Source organism: Physeter macrocephalus, unplaced genomic scaffold, assembly GCF_002837175.3.
Source record: "Physeter macrocephalus isolate SW-GA unplaced genomic scaffold, ASM283717v5 random_138, whole genome shotgun sequence".
Lineage (NCBI taxonomy): Eukaryota > Metazoa > Chordata > Mammalia > Artiodactyla > Physeteridae > Physeter > Physeter macrocephalus.
The window spans coordinates 73,080-91,558 of record NW_021145424.1 but is presented as its reverse complement, the minus strand read 5'-3'; the positions used below and the strand labels follow the sequence as shown (position 1 = coordinate 91,558).

Here is an 18,479-nt window from a genome sequence, read left to right as displayed (position 1 = left end):
CTCTCTGATCTCCCTCCCTTTCCCAGTGTCAAGCCCTCTGGGCAGCTGCTGGGGCAGCGGGTTGGAAAGAAGGTTGGGGAGGGCCCAGGGCTACTCGCATTTCCAGCTGAAATCCTGGCTGCCCGGGGGAGGAGGAAGTGGACGGGAGAATAGGGAGCAGTGTACTGGGCGCATAACAGCACAGCTCGTTCCCCTGGGGAGCGACCCCCTCCCCGAAGCCCTCGCGGCCGGCCCCAATCCGTTGGCAGCAGTGCCCAGAGGAGCTTGGCATTGAAGGAGGCACGTGGGGGAGGCGGGAGTGAGAAGCAGGCACGTGGCCCCGCCTCCTCAGCCCCGTGCATGCCCCCCGCCCCCTGTGAGGAGGGCTTTGGGGAGGTGGAGGCGGGCCCGGACAGGGGCGGGCGGTGGGCGGTGCAGGGCGTGGGGCTCCTGCCGCAGGCAGGAGCTGTCCGTAAGACCCAGTGCTGAAGTAGGCGCGGACGTGCCTGGGTGCCCGCCGCGTGGTACCCGGCGCCCGGTGCCCGGGCCAGCGAAGACCATGGCGTTCATGGTGAAGACCATGGTAGGCGGCCAGCTGAAGAACCTCACTGGGAGCCTGGGGGGCGGCGAGGACAAGGGGGACGGGGACAAGTCGGCCGCCGAAGCGCAGGGCATGAGCCGAGAGGAGTACGAGGAGTACCAGAAGCAACTGGTGGAAGAGAAGTGAGTGGGATCCCTTCCTGGCTCCCCGCCCCCCGGGGCCGCCCGGCCCACCCTTAGGGCAGTCTCGGACCCCGAGCCCCTCCCCTACTTTTCTAGACGAGGTGAGAGGCTGGGATGCGCCCTCGATGCTGCCCCCAGAGCCATCCCATCTCAAACCCAGAACCCCGCTCCACATTCGGGCCCAGAGGGAGTGGGGGACGGCGAGATAGGGGCCTGGGACGAGGTGAGGGCACGTGCATTTCTGACGAAACAAGTAATCCCTTAATCCGATCTGGTCCCAGCCGTCTGTGTCTTCCAGCTGGAGCTCCTCTGAGCCTAAGGCTCTGAGAAAAGCGGTGCAGCTGAGGCGGAATCAGTCACGGAGACAGATCCTGAGATGGGGGCACTCATAGATAATTGAGGCTACTTGTGTGAGGACGACGCTGGGACAGAGAGGGAGCTGGAGTGGCGTTAGGGGCTGAACTCCACAGCTAGGCTGTTTGGGTCAGATCCTGGTTTCGCTTCTTTTTATCTGGGTGACCCTAGGCAGGTTACTTAACCTTTCTGTGCCTCGGTTTCTTCTTCTGTAAAATGGCAATGGTAATAAACCATGCCTTATATATTTATGAGGGTTAAATTTCTTAATGCACATAAACTGCTTAGCGGAGCGCCTGGAACATGGCAAATCATTAAATGTTAGCTATTATTTCACTTAATCGTGATAACAGTTTCGTGAGTTGCAAAGTCTTATCCCCATTTTACAAAAGAGGAAGGTAAGTGACTTACTCAAAGACATAAAGTGGTAGTGGATTCAGGACGCGAACCCATGTCTGTCCCGAATACTTCGCCCCACACGACACAACCTGTCAGGAAAGGAAAAGACCGATTCGGAGACCGCGAGGGACATATGTTAGTGTCCGCAGAGACAGCCAGACAGACACCCCCGCCCCGATAGCTCCCGTCCAGCGACGGGTACGGAGGTGATGAAGGGCTCTGTGATAGCTGGGAGAGGCAGTAAAGATTAATCCCGGCTGGTCAGAGCACCGAGCACCCAACATACAGGCCCGCGGGCAGGAGGGATGCAAACTGCGGCCAGGACCCAGAGACCCTTCCCGCCCCTTCCTCGCAGACCCCGCCCATTTTCTCAGCCCGGGCAGTGATTCCGCCCCCCGGTGCCCCCACAGGATGGAGCGGGACGCGCAGTTCACGCAGAGGAAGGCAGAGCGGGCCACGCTGCGGAGCCACTTCCGAGACAAATACCGGCTGCCCAAGGTAAGCTTAGGAGCCCGGGCTGTAAGGCACCCCCGGGACCCCTGAGCTCTGGGCTCCGGACTCTTTTGCCCCTCTCCCGGCGCCGCAGCTCTCAGGGAGTGTTTGATTAAATCATGGGTTCTCTCACTCGTTCATTCATTCACCGTTAACTGGAGCCCGCCAAGGGCCAGGGCTTGGCGCTGAGGGATAGTCCAGTCCTCGGGGGACTGATAGGTTTGTCCTTCTGGAGCCAGACCAGGCCCCTTCTCTCCTCCAACCCCCACGCACCCAACCCAGAGTCAGGCCTAGGCAGATGGAGAGTTGGAAGGCAGTAGGTTTTACCACAGGTAAAATCTCTTGGGGCTTCTGAACACCCAGGGAGGGAGGTGGGTGGAAAGAAGGCAGCACCTTCTGTGGGCCAGGCACTTGACCTTCACACCCTTACCTAACCCCTCAGTAACTCTGCCAGGTAGCTACTACCCACACCTACGAATAAGGAAACTGAGGCTCAGAGAGATTAAGGGACTTGCCTAAGGCCATACAGCCAGCAAGTGATGAAACTGAGATCAGAGATCACGCCTCTGCGTGCCGAGCCTGCACTTGCTCCCAGACCCCTTTCGGCCTTCCAGAGTACGAAGTCTGTCTGCAGAGAGCAAAGGAACCCCTTTGGTTGGCCAAGCAGCCAGGAGGATGTCTCCCCTAGGTACTGCAGCATCAGATGACCAACTACGTGTTCTACTCCTGTTGCCTAAGGAGGGAACTGAGGCACAAGCCACTCCCTGTGCCCAGAATTGTGCTAGACTGAAGAGAAACAGAAACACAGGCTACGGTACACCTGACCTTGATCTTGCATTTGCATTGGAAGATCAGATATGTGAATGTCACATTCACTCACTCAACAAATGTTTCCTGAGCCCCTGGCTGCCTCTGACTCCCCACAGCACACTAGTCTTTTGAAAATCTCTCAAAGGGAGAGTTAAACTCAGCTAGGAATGGAGTCATTCCTCCAGTGCTCGCACTAAGCATATAAGAGACACAACTCTGCCATCGGGGAACACTGAGTCCAGCAGGAGAGAGAAGACTTGGCTGTAACTGAGTAGGACATAAAGTGGAAAGCCCCAGGGCCCCCAAAGGGACAGGGAAGTGCAATGACAATCAGTAGGCAGGTGCTGTGCAAGGAGAGCACAGATGTTGAAATCAGGGACATAGGTTTAAATCTAGCTCCCTCACTTCCTAGTGGTGTGACCTTGGGCAAGTTACTTACTTAAGTTATCTGAGCCTCAATTTCCCTTTTTGTAAAATGGAGAAAACAATACCTACCTCATAGGGTTGTTGTGAGAATTAAAAGCTCTCAGCTCAGTGTCAGCCACAGGATCGGTGTTTGCTGAATGGAACCCATCACTGTGATTGGTAACATCCTTCAGTGTAGTTAATGACAGTCAACACGCGACTCAGCTGACGCAGTCTGACTCTGAAGGATTTTCATGTTGTCATTACTCGCTATGCTAGTGTCTTACTTTCAGCATCTCAGAGTAAAGTAAGGTGGTGTAAAAGTGCAAGGTCTCCAATATCCAAGCGTCAAAAGCTTGATCCTGGGATGGGGGAGGGGGACCGAGCTCACTGGAACATGGAGCTCCAGAATCTTGGGGCCTGGAACCCAGTCCAGGCCTCCTCCCTGCCACTCAACTCTGGGTTCTCACACACCTCCAACCCCACCCCACCCCTTTTCCTCTTCCCTTCAGAACGAGACAGATGAGAGCCAGATCCAGATGGCAGGTGGAGACGTGGAGCTGCCCCGGGAGCTGGCCAAGATGATTGAGGAGGACACAGAGGAGGAGGAGGAAAGGGCCTCGGTCCTTGGGCAGCTGGCCAGTCTCCCTGGCTTGGACCTTGGCTCACTTAAGGACAAGGCCCAGACCACATTGGGGGACCTCAAGCAATCAGCTGAGAAGTGCCACATCATGTGACTACTTCCTCTGGGGTTGCCCACTGGGATGACCAGAGGGCTGGCCCCACATAAGTGCTAACAGCATGCCTCAAATTCCAGGGACCCGTATCTCATCTTGGCTTTGTTTCCCTGCCCCAGGCCAGCCCCAGGACCCTTCTCATCCATGGCTCCAATCTGCCTTCTGCTTTTTCCCTCTCCACTGGGACCAAAGTCCCCATTCCTCACCCTACCCCTCAGGACCCACCCTCCCTACTCAGGCTGGGAAGGCCTCCCAAGATTGTAAGAATAGGCCTGACCCTCTCTGGCCACGGCCCCAAGTTCTTGAACACAGAAGCACACAAAGAGGGACACATAGAGGGACACAGAGACCCTGGCACGTGAAGAGGGATATGCCGCAGATGCATCCTGGCACACGCAAGCACAAACACAGACCAGCTCCCCTGGGTGCCTAGCTCCCCTAGACACTGACATTCAGATGCACTTAGAGAGGGGCTTGAGGCAGACACCCTCAGCAGTCAGGAGGCCTGAGTTCAAGTCTCCACACTTATTCTCCTTAAAACCCAGTGCCCTTTCTGGGCCTTATTTCATCATCTATAAAATGGGAATGGACTGGGTCATTTCCAAGATTTTCTAGCTTGGCCTCCCTGGCCCCTCAGAGTCAACCCCACACCCCTCGTTGGGTAGGGCAGCAGCTGCAGCCATAGTCTCAAGCGGCTGCCACTGTGGGCTCTGGCTCTTGGAAGCTGAGTGATGCTGTGTGAGGGGCCTAGTGCCAAGGATGAAGCTGGCACTGAACAGCAGCCCAGGTGGCTCCAGGCCTTCTCTGGGCCCGGGGCCCAGCCAATTTCTGTTCTGTTCCTGTAGAACTCTCTCTGGATTCCATAGCTGGATTTCCTCTCTCAGCTCAGTGAAAAATAAAAATTCCAGATGACCTGCCTATTCTCCCACTTCTTACTGACCTCCAGGAGTCTTGGGTTTCACAGGCCCCTAACCCTGCCCTTGGAGGGGTGTCCTCTACCTCCTCACCCACAGCTTCACAGGAGTGCCAGCTCCTATAAGATATTCAAGCTCTGCCCTCTCAGGGCCCTGGGCTGGGGCGGGGTCCCCGCACTGACTGAGCACCAGGTTCAGCCTGTGGCCAGATGAAATTGATCTGGGCTTTGAGGAGGCTGTGGCAGCCATCTGGATGGGCGGCACCTCAGGAAGGCAGGGCCTCTGGGTCACTACCTGAGACTGTAGGAGGGGCTGAGGCTCAACCACAGCTGTCTCTGGCACCTGTGCCTATATCCCCCTCTACACCTTGGAAATGGAAGGTGTAACAAAAAGAAGGCAGGGCAACTGTGTTCCGGCCCAGGCACCGCTGTGTGACTTTGAGCAGGTCCCTTTCCTTCTCTGAACCTGTTTTCCCCCCTGTGAAGTTAAGAGCCGCCCCCCAACCAATAATAATACCTGTTTCAAAAGGTGACCATTTGTAAAGCCCTTGGCACATGATGGACCATATCAATAAATGGTAACCCATTCTTTAAAAAAAAAGTGAAGAGTCCAAATCTCATCCTCTCATCCTGCTCACTGGTGTGTGTGTGTGTGTGTGGGGGGGTGTCCAGGAGACCAACCAGGAGGGTCCACAAGCAGGCCATCCCAGAGGCCTGAGAGGAACAAGGTGCTACAGGCTGACCCTGGTGCCCCCACTTGACACCAGCCTGTGGAGAAGCCAGCCAAGATTTACAGGTGGAAGAGCCGAGGGTTTGGTTTCAAGGGCAAAGCTTCTGTTAGGCCTCCTTTGTAAAATAAGAACAAGGAACATAAAACCTGTGCAATAGGTAATGTGGGGAGGGACAGGTGGAGGACAGAGGATGAGGAGTTAGGAGGGTGGAGGCAGGGAAGGATGCAGGCCCAGGAGCTGGGCAGGGCTGCTCAGGCTGTCACGCTGGGCCTTCCTTCTCTCTTGAGCATCCCAGGGGAAGGGGTCTGGGCCTCTGAGCTGCTCCTAGGCTGCCCACCGGGGTAGTCACTGGACGAAAACCCCTCCTGATCTTCCTGGAGCTGGAGGAGACCAAGTCCTGGCCCCAGGCTGTGTGTGGGGGGCGGGCATGGGCCTCCTTGGCAGCGTCAGCAGCAAGGCTCACGTCAGCACTCCACCCTCAGGGCCCTTCTGCCTAATGGGATTGGACAGACCCCTTTCCCCTCAGTGGTTTGCAGGACCAAGAGCAAAAGAGGCAGGAATGCGGGCCATGGCGAGGCTGGGGGGTGAGCACTCACTGAACCCTCACAAAATGGGCTGGTTGGGGTCTGGGGTTAGGGAGCGAGAGGTTCCTTCCTCACAGCCTGAGAACCCTGAGCAGCTCTGACCTGTCTGCACGTCCCTGGAATCGGGGTGTGGGGTGGGTAGTGGAGGCTCTGGGGCTCAGGCAGAGATGGGCACGGAGGGCAGGCTGAGGGGTCCCCAGGCTCTGCTGGCCTCCCCCGCCTCCCGCTTCCTTCCCCTGCTCTTCTCCCAGGATTGGTCCCTTGGGAGAAGGGCCCAACGCTGGCTGGGCTTGGGGGACTTACTGGAGGTAGAAGGACAGGGCAGAGTGAGCGCCCAGATGCTGGAGGAGGGTAGGCAGCAGGGGGTGGAGGGGGCCTGCCCTGCCTTGGGCACTTTCTTTTTTTTTTTTTTTTTTTTTTTTACAGACCTATTTCTAACTGGTAGTTGAGAACCATAAACACATCACAAACATTACTTGGGCACTTTCAAGGTTTCAAAGGTGAGAGACAGAAACAACTCTCGCTCCTAGGAGAAAAAACATAGTATTAAAAAAGCAGATTAGCATATTTCCCATAGGCCTCTGTCATTCAAAGAAAGCCCTAGGGAGCCCCACCTCCTCTGGCTGGGCTGCCTTCCTCCTTGGCAGGTAGCTTAGACACATCTAAATGTCTTGCCCGGGAAGGGCCCTTCCCCAGGGCCTCCTCCACCAGCCTCAGCCTCCCAGGCCTTTCCTGTACCCAGTGCCCCCATGGGGGCCCACTCCTCTCCACATCCACATGTATCATAATACCAGGCCCCTGTTCTCAGACAGCCAATGCAGACATCACAAACAACTGGGGTCTGAGGGGTCAACCTTTCATCCCACCATCCTTCTATTCAGTTAGTCTTTCACAAACCCTGTCCTCCTCATTCCCACTCTCCCTCCCACCCATTCTTCTCCATTCACCCACCCAGCTGGGTCCATTCATTCTCCTCCTTCCTTCCCCTCATTTTACTCACTGAGGCTTTTTCGTCCAGCCCGTTCCCCATCTGAAAATAACATTTATTGAACTCTGTGTGCCAGGCTCATGTACAGTGACTCATTTAATCCTTAACTTTCCCACGGGGCATTTATCTTCATCCTCATTTTACTGAGAAACAGGGTAATCAATGGGTCCCAAGCTTCAGGGCCAAATGGCAAGGCCAGAATTTTAGCTATGCCTCCTGCCCTCTGGGCCACTGCTCTACACTGCCTCCCAACAGTCAGGCTTCAGGGAAATTAGGTCCCTCCTAACGTTTCCTTCCCTGTACAGCAGCCCTTTAAGGTCTGCACGGAAGGCTGAGCAGCCTTGGTGGCTGTCCAGGGAGTGAGCTCCCCTTCCCCTAAGTCCCCAAAGATGCTCTTGAGTGCCATTCAGGCCAAGACCGCATCAGTGGCTGGGGTGAGGGCTGCTGGAAACCACCACAACTTGGGGGGCCTGGGGAGCTGAGCATGAACACAGGACACCCTAGAGGATGCCCTTTCCCCGATCTAGCTCACTGCCCACTCACTGGCCCAGGGTAAAAGGGGGTAGCGACTCGGGTGATGGAGTGTGCAATGCAGAGCACAGCAGGTAACAGGACTGCACTCTTGCCACTGAGCACTCCTCCTCCACGTATAGAGAGGAAGGGCCTTGCCTGGGCTCCCAGCCTGTGCTTGTCTCCTGGGTGGTGGGAGGACTGGTGGCTGGTCCACCTAACTCTCCCAGATCTCCCAGGGGCTAAGGGCAGGAGGCAGATGTGGCTCTCACTCCCCCACCCTGGGGCCTCCCCCAGCCCTCCCTCATGTCACCCAGCTTTTCCTGGGGCTCCTCTAGTCCCAGCCTGTGAACAGGGGCTACCTCCAGTTTTTCCAAGGTCAAGAAGAGAAGAACAAGTTTAGAAAATAATTTAATAGAAAAACAATGAATTACATTCTTTACACCCAGACTCCTACAGGGAAGGCAGACAACTCTTGCCCCAAGGAGGCATTTCAGGGCAGAAGGGTTAGAAATCACTAACACCCTCTCTGACTTTTTAGAAAAGAAACCCCTAAATAACTCTAGGTGTATATATTCTTTCCAGATTAAAGTCACTTTGTTCTCCTGAAAGCCCATGTAGGGGGTTGAGGAGATAGTAGCAGTCCCATTGGAGAGATGGGGAGACCCAGGCCCAGAAAGGGGAAGGAGCTTGCCCGGGGTCACACACTGGAGTAGCAGCAGTGTCAGACCTAGAATCAGGTCTCCTGGATCACTAGGTCCCCTGGAGCCTGAAAGGCCAGGCAGCCCCCATGCCTCCCCATCCCAGGCCAGGCCCAGCTCTGAGGCCAGCAGGGGCATTCCCCACAGAGGGATGAAGGTGGGAGGTATGACTGAGGAGCCCTCCCCTTGTACCCCCCAGGTCAGGGCAAGAACAAGGCATGGGATTTCTCAAACTTGCCCCACCTCTACAAAAGATATTACTTTCATGCATGAAGGATTATCTTAAAATATTGAGAGGGTGGGCAGGGGTCAGCTCCCAGGAAGACTGGCGAGTTCTGCGGGGCTGAGTGCATATGGTGGGATGGGTGCTCCCTGAGGGGTCTTGGAGTGCCCTGCTCCAGTGCAAGGAGGGAGGTGAGTTGCCATAAAGGCTCCCAGGAAGGAAAGGGGTGGGCACAGGGCACAGCTGCCTCCTGGCAAGGAGGGGAAAGAGAACAAGTGCCCTGCAGAGGGCTCCCTGCTCGTCTCAGAGCAAAAACAGAAATCAACAGGCTCAGGGCTCAGCAACCACCAAATAACAAAAGTCACATGAAAGAAACTCTCTTCTCCCAGAGTCCTCCCCACCGCAGTGCTCCCAGTACACACAGTGGGTAGGGGGTTAAGAGTCTTTCAAGTGGTGCTGGGGATGATGGGATGTGGGGCGTCCCAGAGTTACCCATCCAGGAAGCCTGCTCCGCAGGGTGGCAGAGGGCCACAGAATTCTGAGCGTCACCTGGGGTGAGCGTGTCCCCAGTTCCCAGTGACCTGTCCAATCATCCTGCAGGGTCACTGCAGAGTACAAGCTGTGGAGGGGAAAGTGGGGAGCGCCAGTCTCAGGTCTCTGGCAAAAGAGGCAGAATCCAGGGCTGCCCCAGCTCTCACCCCTCCTTGTGGGGAGGGTCAGACCCCAGGGCAGGACTCACAGCTACGAACAGACTCCGACAGCCCCTCTTTGTCCAGGGTCTCAGCTTCCCAATGAGACTCCCTCATCTGCGGAACATAAAGGGCAGAGACAGTGATGGAGAGGCCTTCAGACAGAGATGAGAGGAAGACATACACAGCGGGGAGTGGGGGACACACAGTGGGGAGCAGGGGACAGAGAGCCACAGGCAGAGAGGAACAGAACACATAGAGCTTTGCCCCAGTGTGGGCCCCCATGTGCCCACCTTGACCTGCTCCTTCAGGTATTCAGCTCGAGCCATGAGATTCTGAACCTGCCAAGGGAAGACATGCCCATGGATGTGGGGCGAGGAGAGGCCTTCAAATTGAGCTCCTCCTCACTCCTGACGCTCTCCAGAACCCTCTGCCTCATTAGAACAACTTGCTCTGAGTCCTTATCTGCTCCTTCCTCCAGGGAGCCTCCCGATTGCTGCTGAGTTCCCAGATCCTGCCTGTCCCCTTGCCCTGACCTGAGCACCCAAGCCCTGATGGAGTGCGAGGGGCCACCAACTTAGCAAGTCTGTGTGGTCTAACTCCCAGACTTGGAGCACCCTGAGGGAACCCAAGGAGGTCCCCACAAATGGGAGCGGGGCAAACGGGGAAGAGGAAGCCCCCCAAGCCTCCTGACCCCAGTGGGCACCTCAGTGTGAAGCAGCTCCCGCCTCCGGCCTGGGGGCTCCGCTGCAGAGAGAGGGAGGGCACGTGGTGAGGGCAGGGCAGCCAGGGGCTTAGGGGAGTATGGTGACGGGGCCTCACCTGCCAGCAGTAGAAGCAGCTCCCCCAGGCCGTGCTGGTACAGGGCCAGAGCATCCTGCTCCCCGCCAGCCTCGTCCTCCTGCAGCCACAGGGACACCAGGTCATTTAGGGGCATGACTTGGATTCCTCCCTGCCCTGCCCGGACCCCTCCCACTGGCTACAAACCTTAGCCATGGCAGCTGAAGCTACTTCCAGGGCAGCTAGGAGGCGCGGCTTGTCCCGGGCCATCTCTGGGATGAGGTGCAAAGGCTCAGGGTGAGGGGAGCAGCCTGCTTTCTCATCTCAGGATGCCTACCCCAACCTGCCTCCCCCTCAGGCTGGAGGGAAGCTGCTGGAAACTGGTGGTCAGCCAGGATTGGGGCCTACCTCTGAGCAGGTCTCGGGCAGAGGTCCCCTGCCTCAACAGGGCCCGATTGGAGGAGGAGACGATGGCCTTGAGCTCCTCAGCCCGGGACACGTACTGTCCCACCTGCAGGAGGGCAAGGGGCCGAGGAAGGGTTCTCGCACCTTGCCTGCCTCGCCAGCACCCACCTCCAGGTTCTCCCTCAGGGACCGCCCCAAACTGTAACGTCAGAGGTCAACTGCGGCTGGCCTGACCCCCTTCCCAGGAAGAGAGGTTCCTCTAAGAGCCAATCCCCAGAGGCCCTGGGATCCCTCACCCATTTCCTCAGGGGACTCTCATTCACCTTTGCCTTAATTGATTCCTTCCGCTGCGTGTCCACTTCATCTGCAGAAAGTGCGGGTTTATATGAGAAGTCTAGAGCGAGGAGACGCCTGCCTTACACCAAACCCTCTGGAATCTCCCAAAGCACTAAGTTCCAGATTTACCCTCTGCCTTGTCTCCCACAAAATTCTGGAAGGGGAGCTGCTTCTGGAATCCAGCCACTGCAGCTACGGCTGGCCCCACCCCTGCTGCACCCGGCCTGGCACTCACAGTGCAGGGCAGGCACGAAGAAGTCCAGAGCCTTGCAGTAGAGAGATAAGGCAGCCGCGGCATCCCCCTCCTGGTCCTTCTTCACAGCCTGCACCACCAGGGCGGTCTGGGGGACGAACAGATGAGAAGTCATGCCCACCCCCATATGAGGCCCCATACTCACCACAAGGGGCAATGCCCTGAGCCCACCCTCTGACTCCTGCTGGGCAAGTCACCTCGTCACCACTGAAAGGGGTAGATGAAACCCCCAACCTGCCCTCAGCCCACCCATCTCCATTGGTTGCTCACTGCTCGTGCCAGGCTCTCCCCACTGGGCATGTGCTCCAGGTCCACCCAAGGGTGGGCAAAGAAGTCCTGGAAGGAGATGCGGCGGCTGGGGTCCCGCTCCAGGAGCCGCTGCAGCAGGTCCCGGCAGTCCTGGGAGAGGGCGGGACGCAGGGGGAGCTGCGGGGGTGGGGGAGGTACAGATCACACTGGGCTCCGGGACCTCGGCCCCCAGCCCCAGGCGCCGGTCAGGACCACCCTGTCCTGGAACGCCCCAGAGATACACATTTGACAGTTAGAGCAAGTGAGACCAGGAGGAACAGTGATGGGTCAAAGTGTCGCAGCCAGTGAGAGCCAAGCCTCCTCCCCCAGGCTCCTGTCCATGCCCTCACTGGAACCCGTAGCTGTCATGGAACCCTGTTTCCAGATCCTCTTCCCCTCTCTGGAATGTTTCGGGGAAGGCTGGGCCTAGGTCTGCTTTGGCCTTCTCCCCATGGGGGGCCTGTAGCGGGCTGTGGGGCAGACCCTTTGCTCCCTGTTGTGGCTGATCTGGATCCCTGGTACTGAATGGAGCCGACTTCCAGGCTAGAGTGTGCCCCAGCTCCACGAAGGTGGCCTGGAGCCCACACCCTAGTCTGTGCAGGTGGCAGTGAGGTCTCCTACCTCAAGGCCCTGACTCTCTCCGCCAAGCAGCAGGTGCCAAGGCCCTGCTAGACCTACCTCAATAACCCGGTTGCTCCGGATCTTCTCTTCCAGCTCCGAGAACGACCTGGAGGCAAAGGGGGGCTGCCCGAAGAGGGCTTCTGTGGAAGGGAGGCAGAGGGGAGGCTGGGAGGGGCTAGGGTCAAGCCTGGCCTGGCCCACAACTGGGGAGCGGCCCCAGACCAGGAGAGTCAGCATTCTCATTAAAACCCTTCAGGAGTGGCCCAGAGAGGCCTTGCAGTGCAGGCCTCCAGGTGGGGGCAGGGGACAGTGCTCTCACCATACAGGATGACCCCCACGGACCAGAGGTCCACACGGGCGTCATACTGCCGCTGACACACCATCTCGGGAGCCATGTAGAGGGGAGAGCCACGGAGCACATGCTTCTCATCCCAGGGGGACATGTGCTGTGCAAAGCCAAAGTCTGCAGGCGAGAGGCCAGGCAGCAGGGCTCAGATTCCAGCTGCTTCTGCTCCTGGCCTTTACAGCCTCACCCTGGGCTCCTCCCACCCTCTAGACTCATCAGGATTAATCCCTACTTTGCTCACTTTCCTGCTTTGCTCATGCCGTTTCTCTCATTATAAACCCGGAACACACTCCTACCTCTTTGGGGGCATATATCCTACCCATCCTGCACAGCCTCCTCAGCACCTTTTTCTCAGGAAGCCCACTCAGATCACACCAGCGATGAGGATAAGGGTCCACTAAGGGGTTAGAACTCTCCATCACTGTCCCACCGAGCTCAGTGGGCCTCTATCCTGCACAGCCTCCTCAGCACCTTTTTCTCAGGAAGCCCACTCAGATCACACCAGCGATGAGGATAAGGGTCCACTAAGGGGTTAGAACTCTCCCTGGCCTCCAGTTTCAGGTTAAGGGGCCTCTCTGGCCTCCAGTTTCAGGTTAAGGGGCCTCTCTGGCCTCCAGTTTCAAGTCAGTTCTCCTCTAAATTTTATCAGGGGCCACAACCACTGCTTTCCCACCTCACACTCTCCAACACTGCCACCACAGACTGAGTCATACTTTGAGCCCCAATCGTGGTGACAGATAAAGTACTAACCCTGGTCACACTCTGAAACCTGACTCTGGTCACACACTGAGCCCTGAGCCTGCCCATGACACTGCTGGAGTCGAGCATGGGTAGCCTGAGAAGGGCCCTACCTTTTGGTGACGGGGCCCATCCCTGGACCTCCCAGTCTGTCACTGTTTAATGACTCAATAGAGGCCTCCATGAGAGCCACCCTCCAAACCTTCATGCCTTTTGTTCCAGACTCACACCTGCCAGTTTAAGGTGGGGCTTCTCCAAGGAGCTCAGCAGAATGTTCTGTGGCTTCAGGTCCAGGTGAGAGATGTTCCGTTCATGCAGGAACTGCAGGGCACTAGCTGGGGAGTAGGACCCATGCAGAGAGACAGGTCAGAGAAGCCCATCTCCCACACCCTCTCACCTCCCCAGCCTTATATCTGCCCCTTCAAGCCTGCACAACCCCAGTTCTGACCTGGCTGGTCTACCAAATGCTTTACATACAAGCACCAGGATCCCCCTTCTGCTAGGAACTTTCCCCACCCCCACCTCAAGTGACCTCCTTCCTCCCTTGTACCACTTCACAAGTCTCCCCTCCTCCTAGAAGCTTCCCTAGATGCCCCAGCCCTTTAGGTCCTTGCTCTCTTCCTTAGCAAAGGAAGGAAGGTCTTTGTTCTATGAGGTCTTTGCATTACATTCCACGTGTGGAAGCCTGCACTCCCCACAGATGGGGCTCCTCCCTGTCTCTCTCACAGCATCCTTAAGCCAGGGATGGGCACATAGGAAGGATGGGCCCTAAAAATCCAAGCTGGGATGGATAGAGCTCTGACACTCTTCTTAGCTCTAAGCCTGGGGCAGGGGTAGTGTGAGAGGGAAGAGGTCATGGGAAGGGGTGTCAGGCTGAGGTCAGAGGCTTTTACCCAACTGCTGCATGAAGACCCGAGCCACCTTCTCAGGCAGAATCCTGCGGGTATGGATGAAGCGAGACAGGTCACCTCCTGCACAGAACTCCATGATGAGGTAGATGTTGTCACTGTCCCACTGTGGTTAGAGGCAGAGAGGAGGCTTGAAGAGAGTGTCTCTTCTCCAGCCCCCTTTAGGGGTGGCCCCATCCCAGGCCCACACCTGGAAGTCTTTCAGCTGTACGATGTGGCGGTGTCGAATGCCCTTGAGGATCTCAATCTCTGTCAGGAGGTTTTCCACAGATGCCTTGTTCAGACTCTTCTTGGCCACGCACTTTATGGCTACCACCTCACGAGTATCCTTCTGTGGGGAAAGGAGATTTGATGACTCTGCCTTGAGGGTACCAGGGACTCTATGTGCGGCCAGAAGGGCTCTGGTTCCCTCTCCCCCTCACAGGGCCTCTACCCACTCACACTAGCATCCAGGCTTCCCAGCTGCCCCTTCTCAGGCCAATGAGGCACCCGGATTCTGGAATCCCGGCTTCCCCACCAGCCTGGTGTTCTCTGCTCCACAATCCCTTTCATTGTATTCTAGAGTGCCCCTGCTAAAGCATGTTATTCACTGTTCTAAACTGCCCACTCTGCTTGCTAAGTGGGTCCAGCCTTCTAGAACCCTGCCCCAGACTCCTCCCAGCCCACAGATATCCCCACTGTTTTGAGCCTGTTCTTCAGCCACTGACACCGAGGCTCCATCGAGGTCTCCACCTGTCTCTTCACACAACAGGGGTGTGTGTATGTGTGTTTGTTTTGAAGACCTATTGGTGGCGGTCACCACCCACCTCCTCCACGGAAGGTCGGCCTGGGACAGGGCAGGCCGTGGGCCCCTAACGGCTCTCACACCCTCTCTAACCCTTTCTAGTTTCCCGGCCCGGCACCCGCCTGGGCTTGCTCAGGGTCTGGCGGGCACCGGGGCCAGGCCCTCAGAAGTTCTCGTGCCCCCGATTCCTGCCTCGCACAGAAGCCCCGGGGCGCCCCGCACCCACCTTGGCGTAGGCCTTGTACACCGTGGCGTACGTGCCACTGCCCAGGCGCTCGGTGAGAATGAAACCGTCCAGCCGCGGGGGACCCCAGCCAGGGCCCGCCATCCCGACCGCCGCGCGCCCGCTGCCGGGCGCTTCCTGGTTCCCGGCGCTAGGTTCCGGCCAGGAGCCCAGAACGGACAGCGCGCAGCTGTAGGACAGAACTCCACGCTGCCCCCAGCGGAGCCCGCCGAAAGTGCAGCGCGGCAGGCGGGGCGGGGCGCCGGCTCCCCACCGCCCCCGAGCCCCGCCCCCTCCAGGTGCTCCAGGGAATGCTCCTGGGCGCCTCCACCGCTTCCACCCGCACTGGAAATCACATGACCCGCCAGTACCCGCAAGATCCGTTTGGGGATACTGAGGAGCTCGCGGGCCTAACGGGAGTTAGTGGAGGCCAGCAGACGAGGTCACCTGGGGAATCCCATCCAGGCTCAGACAGCATCCTAGAGATCGCCCACATGAAGGGGCGATAAGAGAGAAGCCCGGTTGAGCAGGTGTGTAAGACGGGGAGGGGGGGTTCAAAGAGGTCCCGCCCCCAAGACCAGCAGCTCTGAAAGTGGAAGTACTGGGACAAGAAAGTACCATGGAAGACAACAAGCAATCTCAGTACGGGGTTTCACCCCCAGGGATGAGGGGCTTGGCCTGCCACAAACCAGCCAGGGAGTAGAGTAGCCAGACGCAGCGTCTTAACTGTCTCCTCTCGCCTATGGCTGGCATGCCTCAGTCCCTACCCTATGGGCCACTCCCATCCTCCCAAGTCCAGCAGACATGAGGACCAGTATTGTCTGAAAATGTCTTGTCTTTATTTAAGGACAAAATTGAGATATAACATATACATTTGTACACGGAGAAAAAAATACCAGAAAGGAGTTTACAAAACCTTGGTCACTGCCATTATCATTCAGTGGCTCTGGGGCTGTGTAAGCTGGCAGGCTGTGAGGGCTGTCTCTGGGTAGCAGGTTGGCCAGCTTTTTGAGAAGTCCCCTCAGTCCACCCACCGACTCCTACCACCTCTGGAGGACAGGGTACAGGTTTTAACCGTGAACTCCTAAGCACCCATCACAATGACACACCTCCTTGGGAATCCCCAGGACTAGTGGAAGGTGACCTAGACTCTACTTGGGAGTATGGGAGAACCCTAGAGGATTAGTCTGGAACCCTCAGAAAGGTGGCCTGAAGGATGCAGTTCTGAACTGATTCCCCCTACCCTCCCTATGAGTCATACAAGCTAGATATTGCTGATGGTGGGGGGCAGGGGTGGGGTAGAGTCTGAGGCCAAAGGAAAGGGCAGCTATCTCTCCGGAAGAGAAGAAATCAAATCAGACAGGACCAAATAAACCACAACCAAACAGTCAAACCCACCTTCCTAGAAGACAGCCAAAGGCTGGCCAAGACAACTTTGGGTCAGCATCCTCTATCCCTCTCCATCCGCAAATCCCTACCAACCCCATTGCACATTCAGTAAGTCTAAAGAGGGAAGGGCCCCAGAGGGCACACTGGGAGGGTGCAGGGGGCCTAAAGGGCTATGAAACGTTTGTGAGAAACATGAGGCAGGAAAGAGGCTGGGGCAACCAGGCCAGAGGCTCTGGAAGCCCAGAGACCACCCCAGTGGTCTAAGGAACAGAGCTCAGACTGCAGCTCATCTAAAGGGGAGCCCTTAGGAGGCTACCCCAGCCTGGGCAGGAAAGAAGGGCAGGACTGTGAGAGCCACGGACTGGGTCTGTGACACCAGATTCAGGCCAGGCCTGCTGGGGAAAGAGTGGAATCTCAGGACTCCAGCAGAAATAAAACTCCAGCTGGTGTGGGCCCAGGGCAGCCAGTGACCCCAAGTGTTTACATGTGTGTATGTGTGTGAGTACATGTGTGTGTATGTGTGTAGAGTGAAGAGAACTTCAGTCCCGCTGCTTCCAGAGAGACAAAAAAATCCTACCAAACCACCACCAGAGAAGGAAAGACAGCTGTTTTTTTTCCTCTTGTGTAAAAAACAGTCCCTGTCCCTCCCTCCACTTTCCTCGGGTGGAAGGGAGAGCTGGTTGCTGAGGAAGGAGGAAGAGCCACGGGCAAGACCCTCCCCAGGTCTGTGCTGGGCATAACCACTGCTTAAGGCACCCACGGAAAGTGCAGCTCAGAAGGCAGGTGAGAGAAAAGGCAAGGGCAGAGGAAGAGAGTCAGGAGGACTAATTCCCCTGGAAGGCTCCTCGGGCAGCAGATGAGGCAGCGCTGCGGAAGGTCCTGTTACTGAAGATGCCCTGGGAAAACTCCTCTTGGGCCTGTTGGAAGCTGGCCCCCGTCCGGCGGTACAGGGAGTGCACCTGCGGAAAGAGGCTGTGGTGAGAAAAGCCCCGCCCTGTGGGCCACCAGGAACCAAGTCATCCAGGTTATATTCCCAAGGGAGCCACCACAAACCCCAGCCTGCCTGAACTCCCACCCAGAACTTGGAGGAAGCTGCTGGACCATTGAGGACCCAGGAGGCCCAACTGCTGTAGTGATGAACACCCCCATGGAGAAGGCAGGAGAGAGGTGCCTGCTTCCTTGGGTTTGCAGCTGGCCCAGCACCCACCACTCACCCGCTTCAGAAGGAAGAGTGAGAGCACGGCACAGAGGGTGAAGAAGCCAGCCACCACCATCATGATGATCGACACAGCCAAGTCTTGCTTCAGTATAGACAGGGCTGCGATCCAACCACTGCAAGGGAGGAAGAGGCCGGAGGGGGTGTAGTGGGATTGGGCCCCAGAGCTCCCCGTGAGGGGCTCTTCTCCAAATGGCCACTGTGTGCTGAACACCGCCCAGGCATCTCCCTGCAGCACAGAGCCCTGTGGGCCAGAAACCCTTGGCCTGTGAGAGGCCGGGCCTCTGTGAAGGCCATCAGGCCCCACACTGCCCATTGGGAATCTTTGGGCCATGTGAGGTCTGGAAGGGAGGATGTGGCTGCTGCCTTCACAGTCAGGAAGAGCCCTAGGTAGAGCCTTTTCCTGCTGCTCTGGGGGTTACGGGGACATGGAAAGCCTGGCTACTCACTCCTGAGGGCCCTCTCTCTGGGAAGGAGGACCACTGGCCAACCCACTACATTCATCCTCTCACCTCAGCTCCTCCCACTGCAGCCCAGGGACAGCCCCTCTGCCTCTAGCCAGTCATGTCTCCTTCCTGAGCCCCAGTGTCCTCATCTATAAAGGGGATGTCCTCACATTTTCTGGTTTAAAAACTTACTACAAAGCTATAGCTATCAAAAAAGTATGGTACTGGCATCAGGACAGATGTATAGATCAATGGAATAGAATTGAGAGTCCAGAAACAAACCTATATATTATTGTCAACTGATTTTTTTTTTTTTTTTTTTTTTGGCCACGTGGCATGTGGATCTTAGTTCCCCAGAAGCACGGAGTCCCAGCCACTGGACCGCCAGGGAAATCCCAAGCGTCAACTGATTTTTTTTTTTTTTTTTTTTTTGCGGTACGCGGGCCTCTCACTGCCGTGGCCTCTCCTGTTGCGGAGCACAGGCTCCGGACGCACAGGCTCAGCGGCC

General features: G+C 57.0%; 3 protein-coding genes across 6 annotated transcripts in view; 1 reads left to right on the top strand and 2 right to left on the bottom strand.

Moving 5' to 3' along the window:
• The first annotated feature begins 434 nt into the window (after positions 1-434).
• On the top strand, positions 435-4,827 carry CPLX3 (complexin 3). The gene is made up of 3 exons (XM_007118241.2): positions 435-702; positions 1,866-1,953; positions 3,675-4,827. Exons 1-3 carry the CDS (start codon positions 539-541, stop codon positions 3,897-3,899), a joined length of 477 nt encoding a protein of 158 aa, XP_007118303.2. The 5' UTR covers positions 435-538; the 3' UTR covers positions 3,900-4,827.
• A 3,193-nt stretch (positions 4,828-8,020) lies between these two features.
• ULK3 (unc-51 like kinase 3) lies at positions 8,021-15,146 on the bottom strand. Of its 3 annotated transcripts, XM_024128674.2 has the most exons (16): positions 14,924-15,146; positions 14,104-14,244; positions 13,899-14,019; positions 13,236-13,340; positions 12,241-12,384; positions 11,979-12,061; positions 11,283-11,438; positions 10,995-11,100; positions 10,747-10,787; positions 10,427-10,529; positions 10,226-10,290; positions 10,061-10,139; positions 9,945-9,985; positions 9,532-9,579; positions 9,289-9,355; positions 8,021-9,168 (listed from the first exon to the last, which is right to left on the bottom strand). In XM_024128674.2, the coding sequence occupies exons 1-16, from the start codon at positions 15,023-15,025 to the stop codon at positions 9,152-9,154; spliced, it is 1,419 nt and encodes a 472-aa protein (XP_023984442.1). In that variant the 5' UTR covers positions 15,026-15,146; the 3' UTR covers positions 8,021-9,151. The 3 variants fall into 3 exon arrangements, with proteins under 3 accessions (XP_023984442.1, XP_023984441.1, XP_054938453.1); XM_024128673.3 differs by having other exon boundaries at positions 8,055-9,168; positions 9,945-10,139; XM_055082478.1 differs by lacking the exons at positions 8,021-9,168; positions 9,289-9,355 and having other exon boundaries at positions 9,503-10,139.
• A 591-nt stretch (positions 15,147-15,737) lies between these two features.
• Positions 15,738-18,479, bottom strand: part of SCAMP2 (secretory carrier membrane protein 2) — a 21,741-nt gene continuing 18,999 nt past the window's right edge. For both annotated transcript variants that reach the window (XM_007118242.1, XM_024128855.3), the window contains 2 exons: positions 17,524-17,641; positions 15,738-17,268 (listed from right to left, as the gene is read on the bottom strand). In XM_007118242.1, coding sequence (XP_007118304.1) covers positions 17,134-17,268; positions 17,524-17,641 — 253 coding nt within the window. In that variant the 3' untranslated portion in view covers positions 15,738-17,133. The remainder of the gene's footprint in view (positions 17,269-17,523; positions 17,642-18,479) is intronic.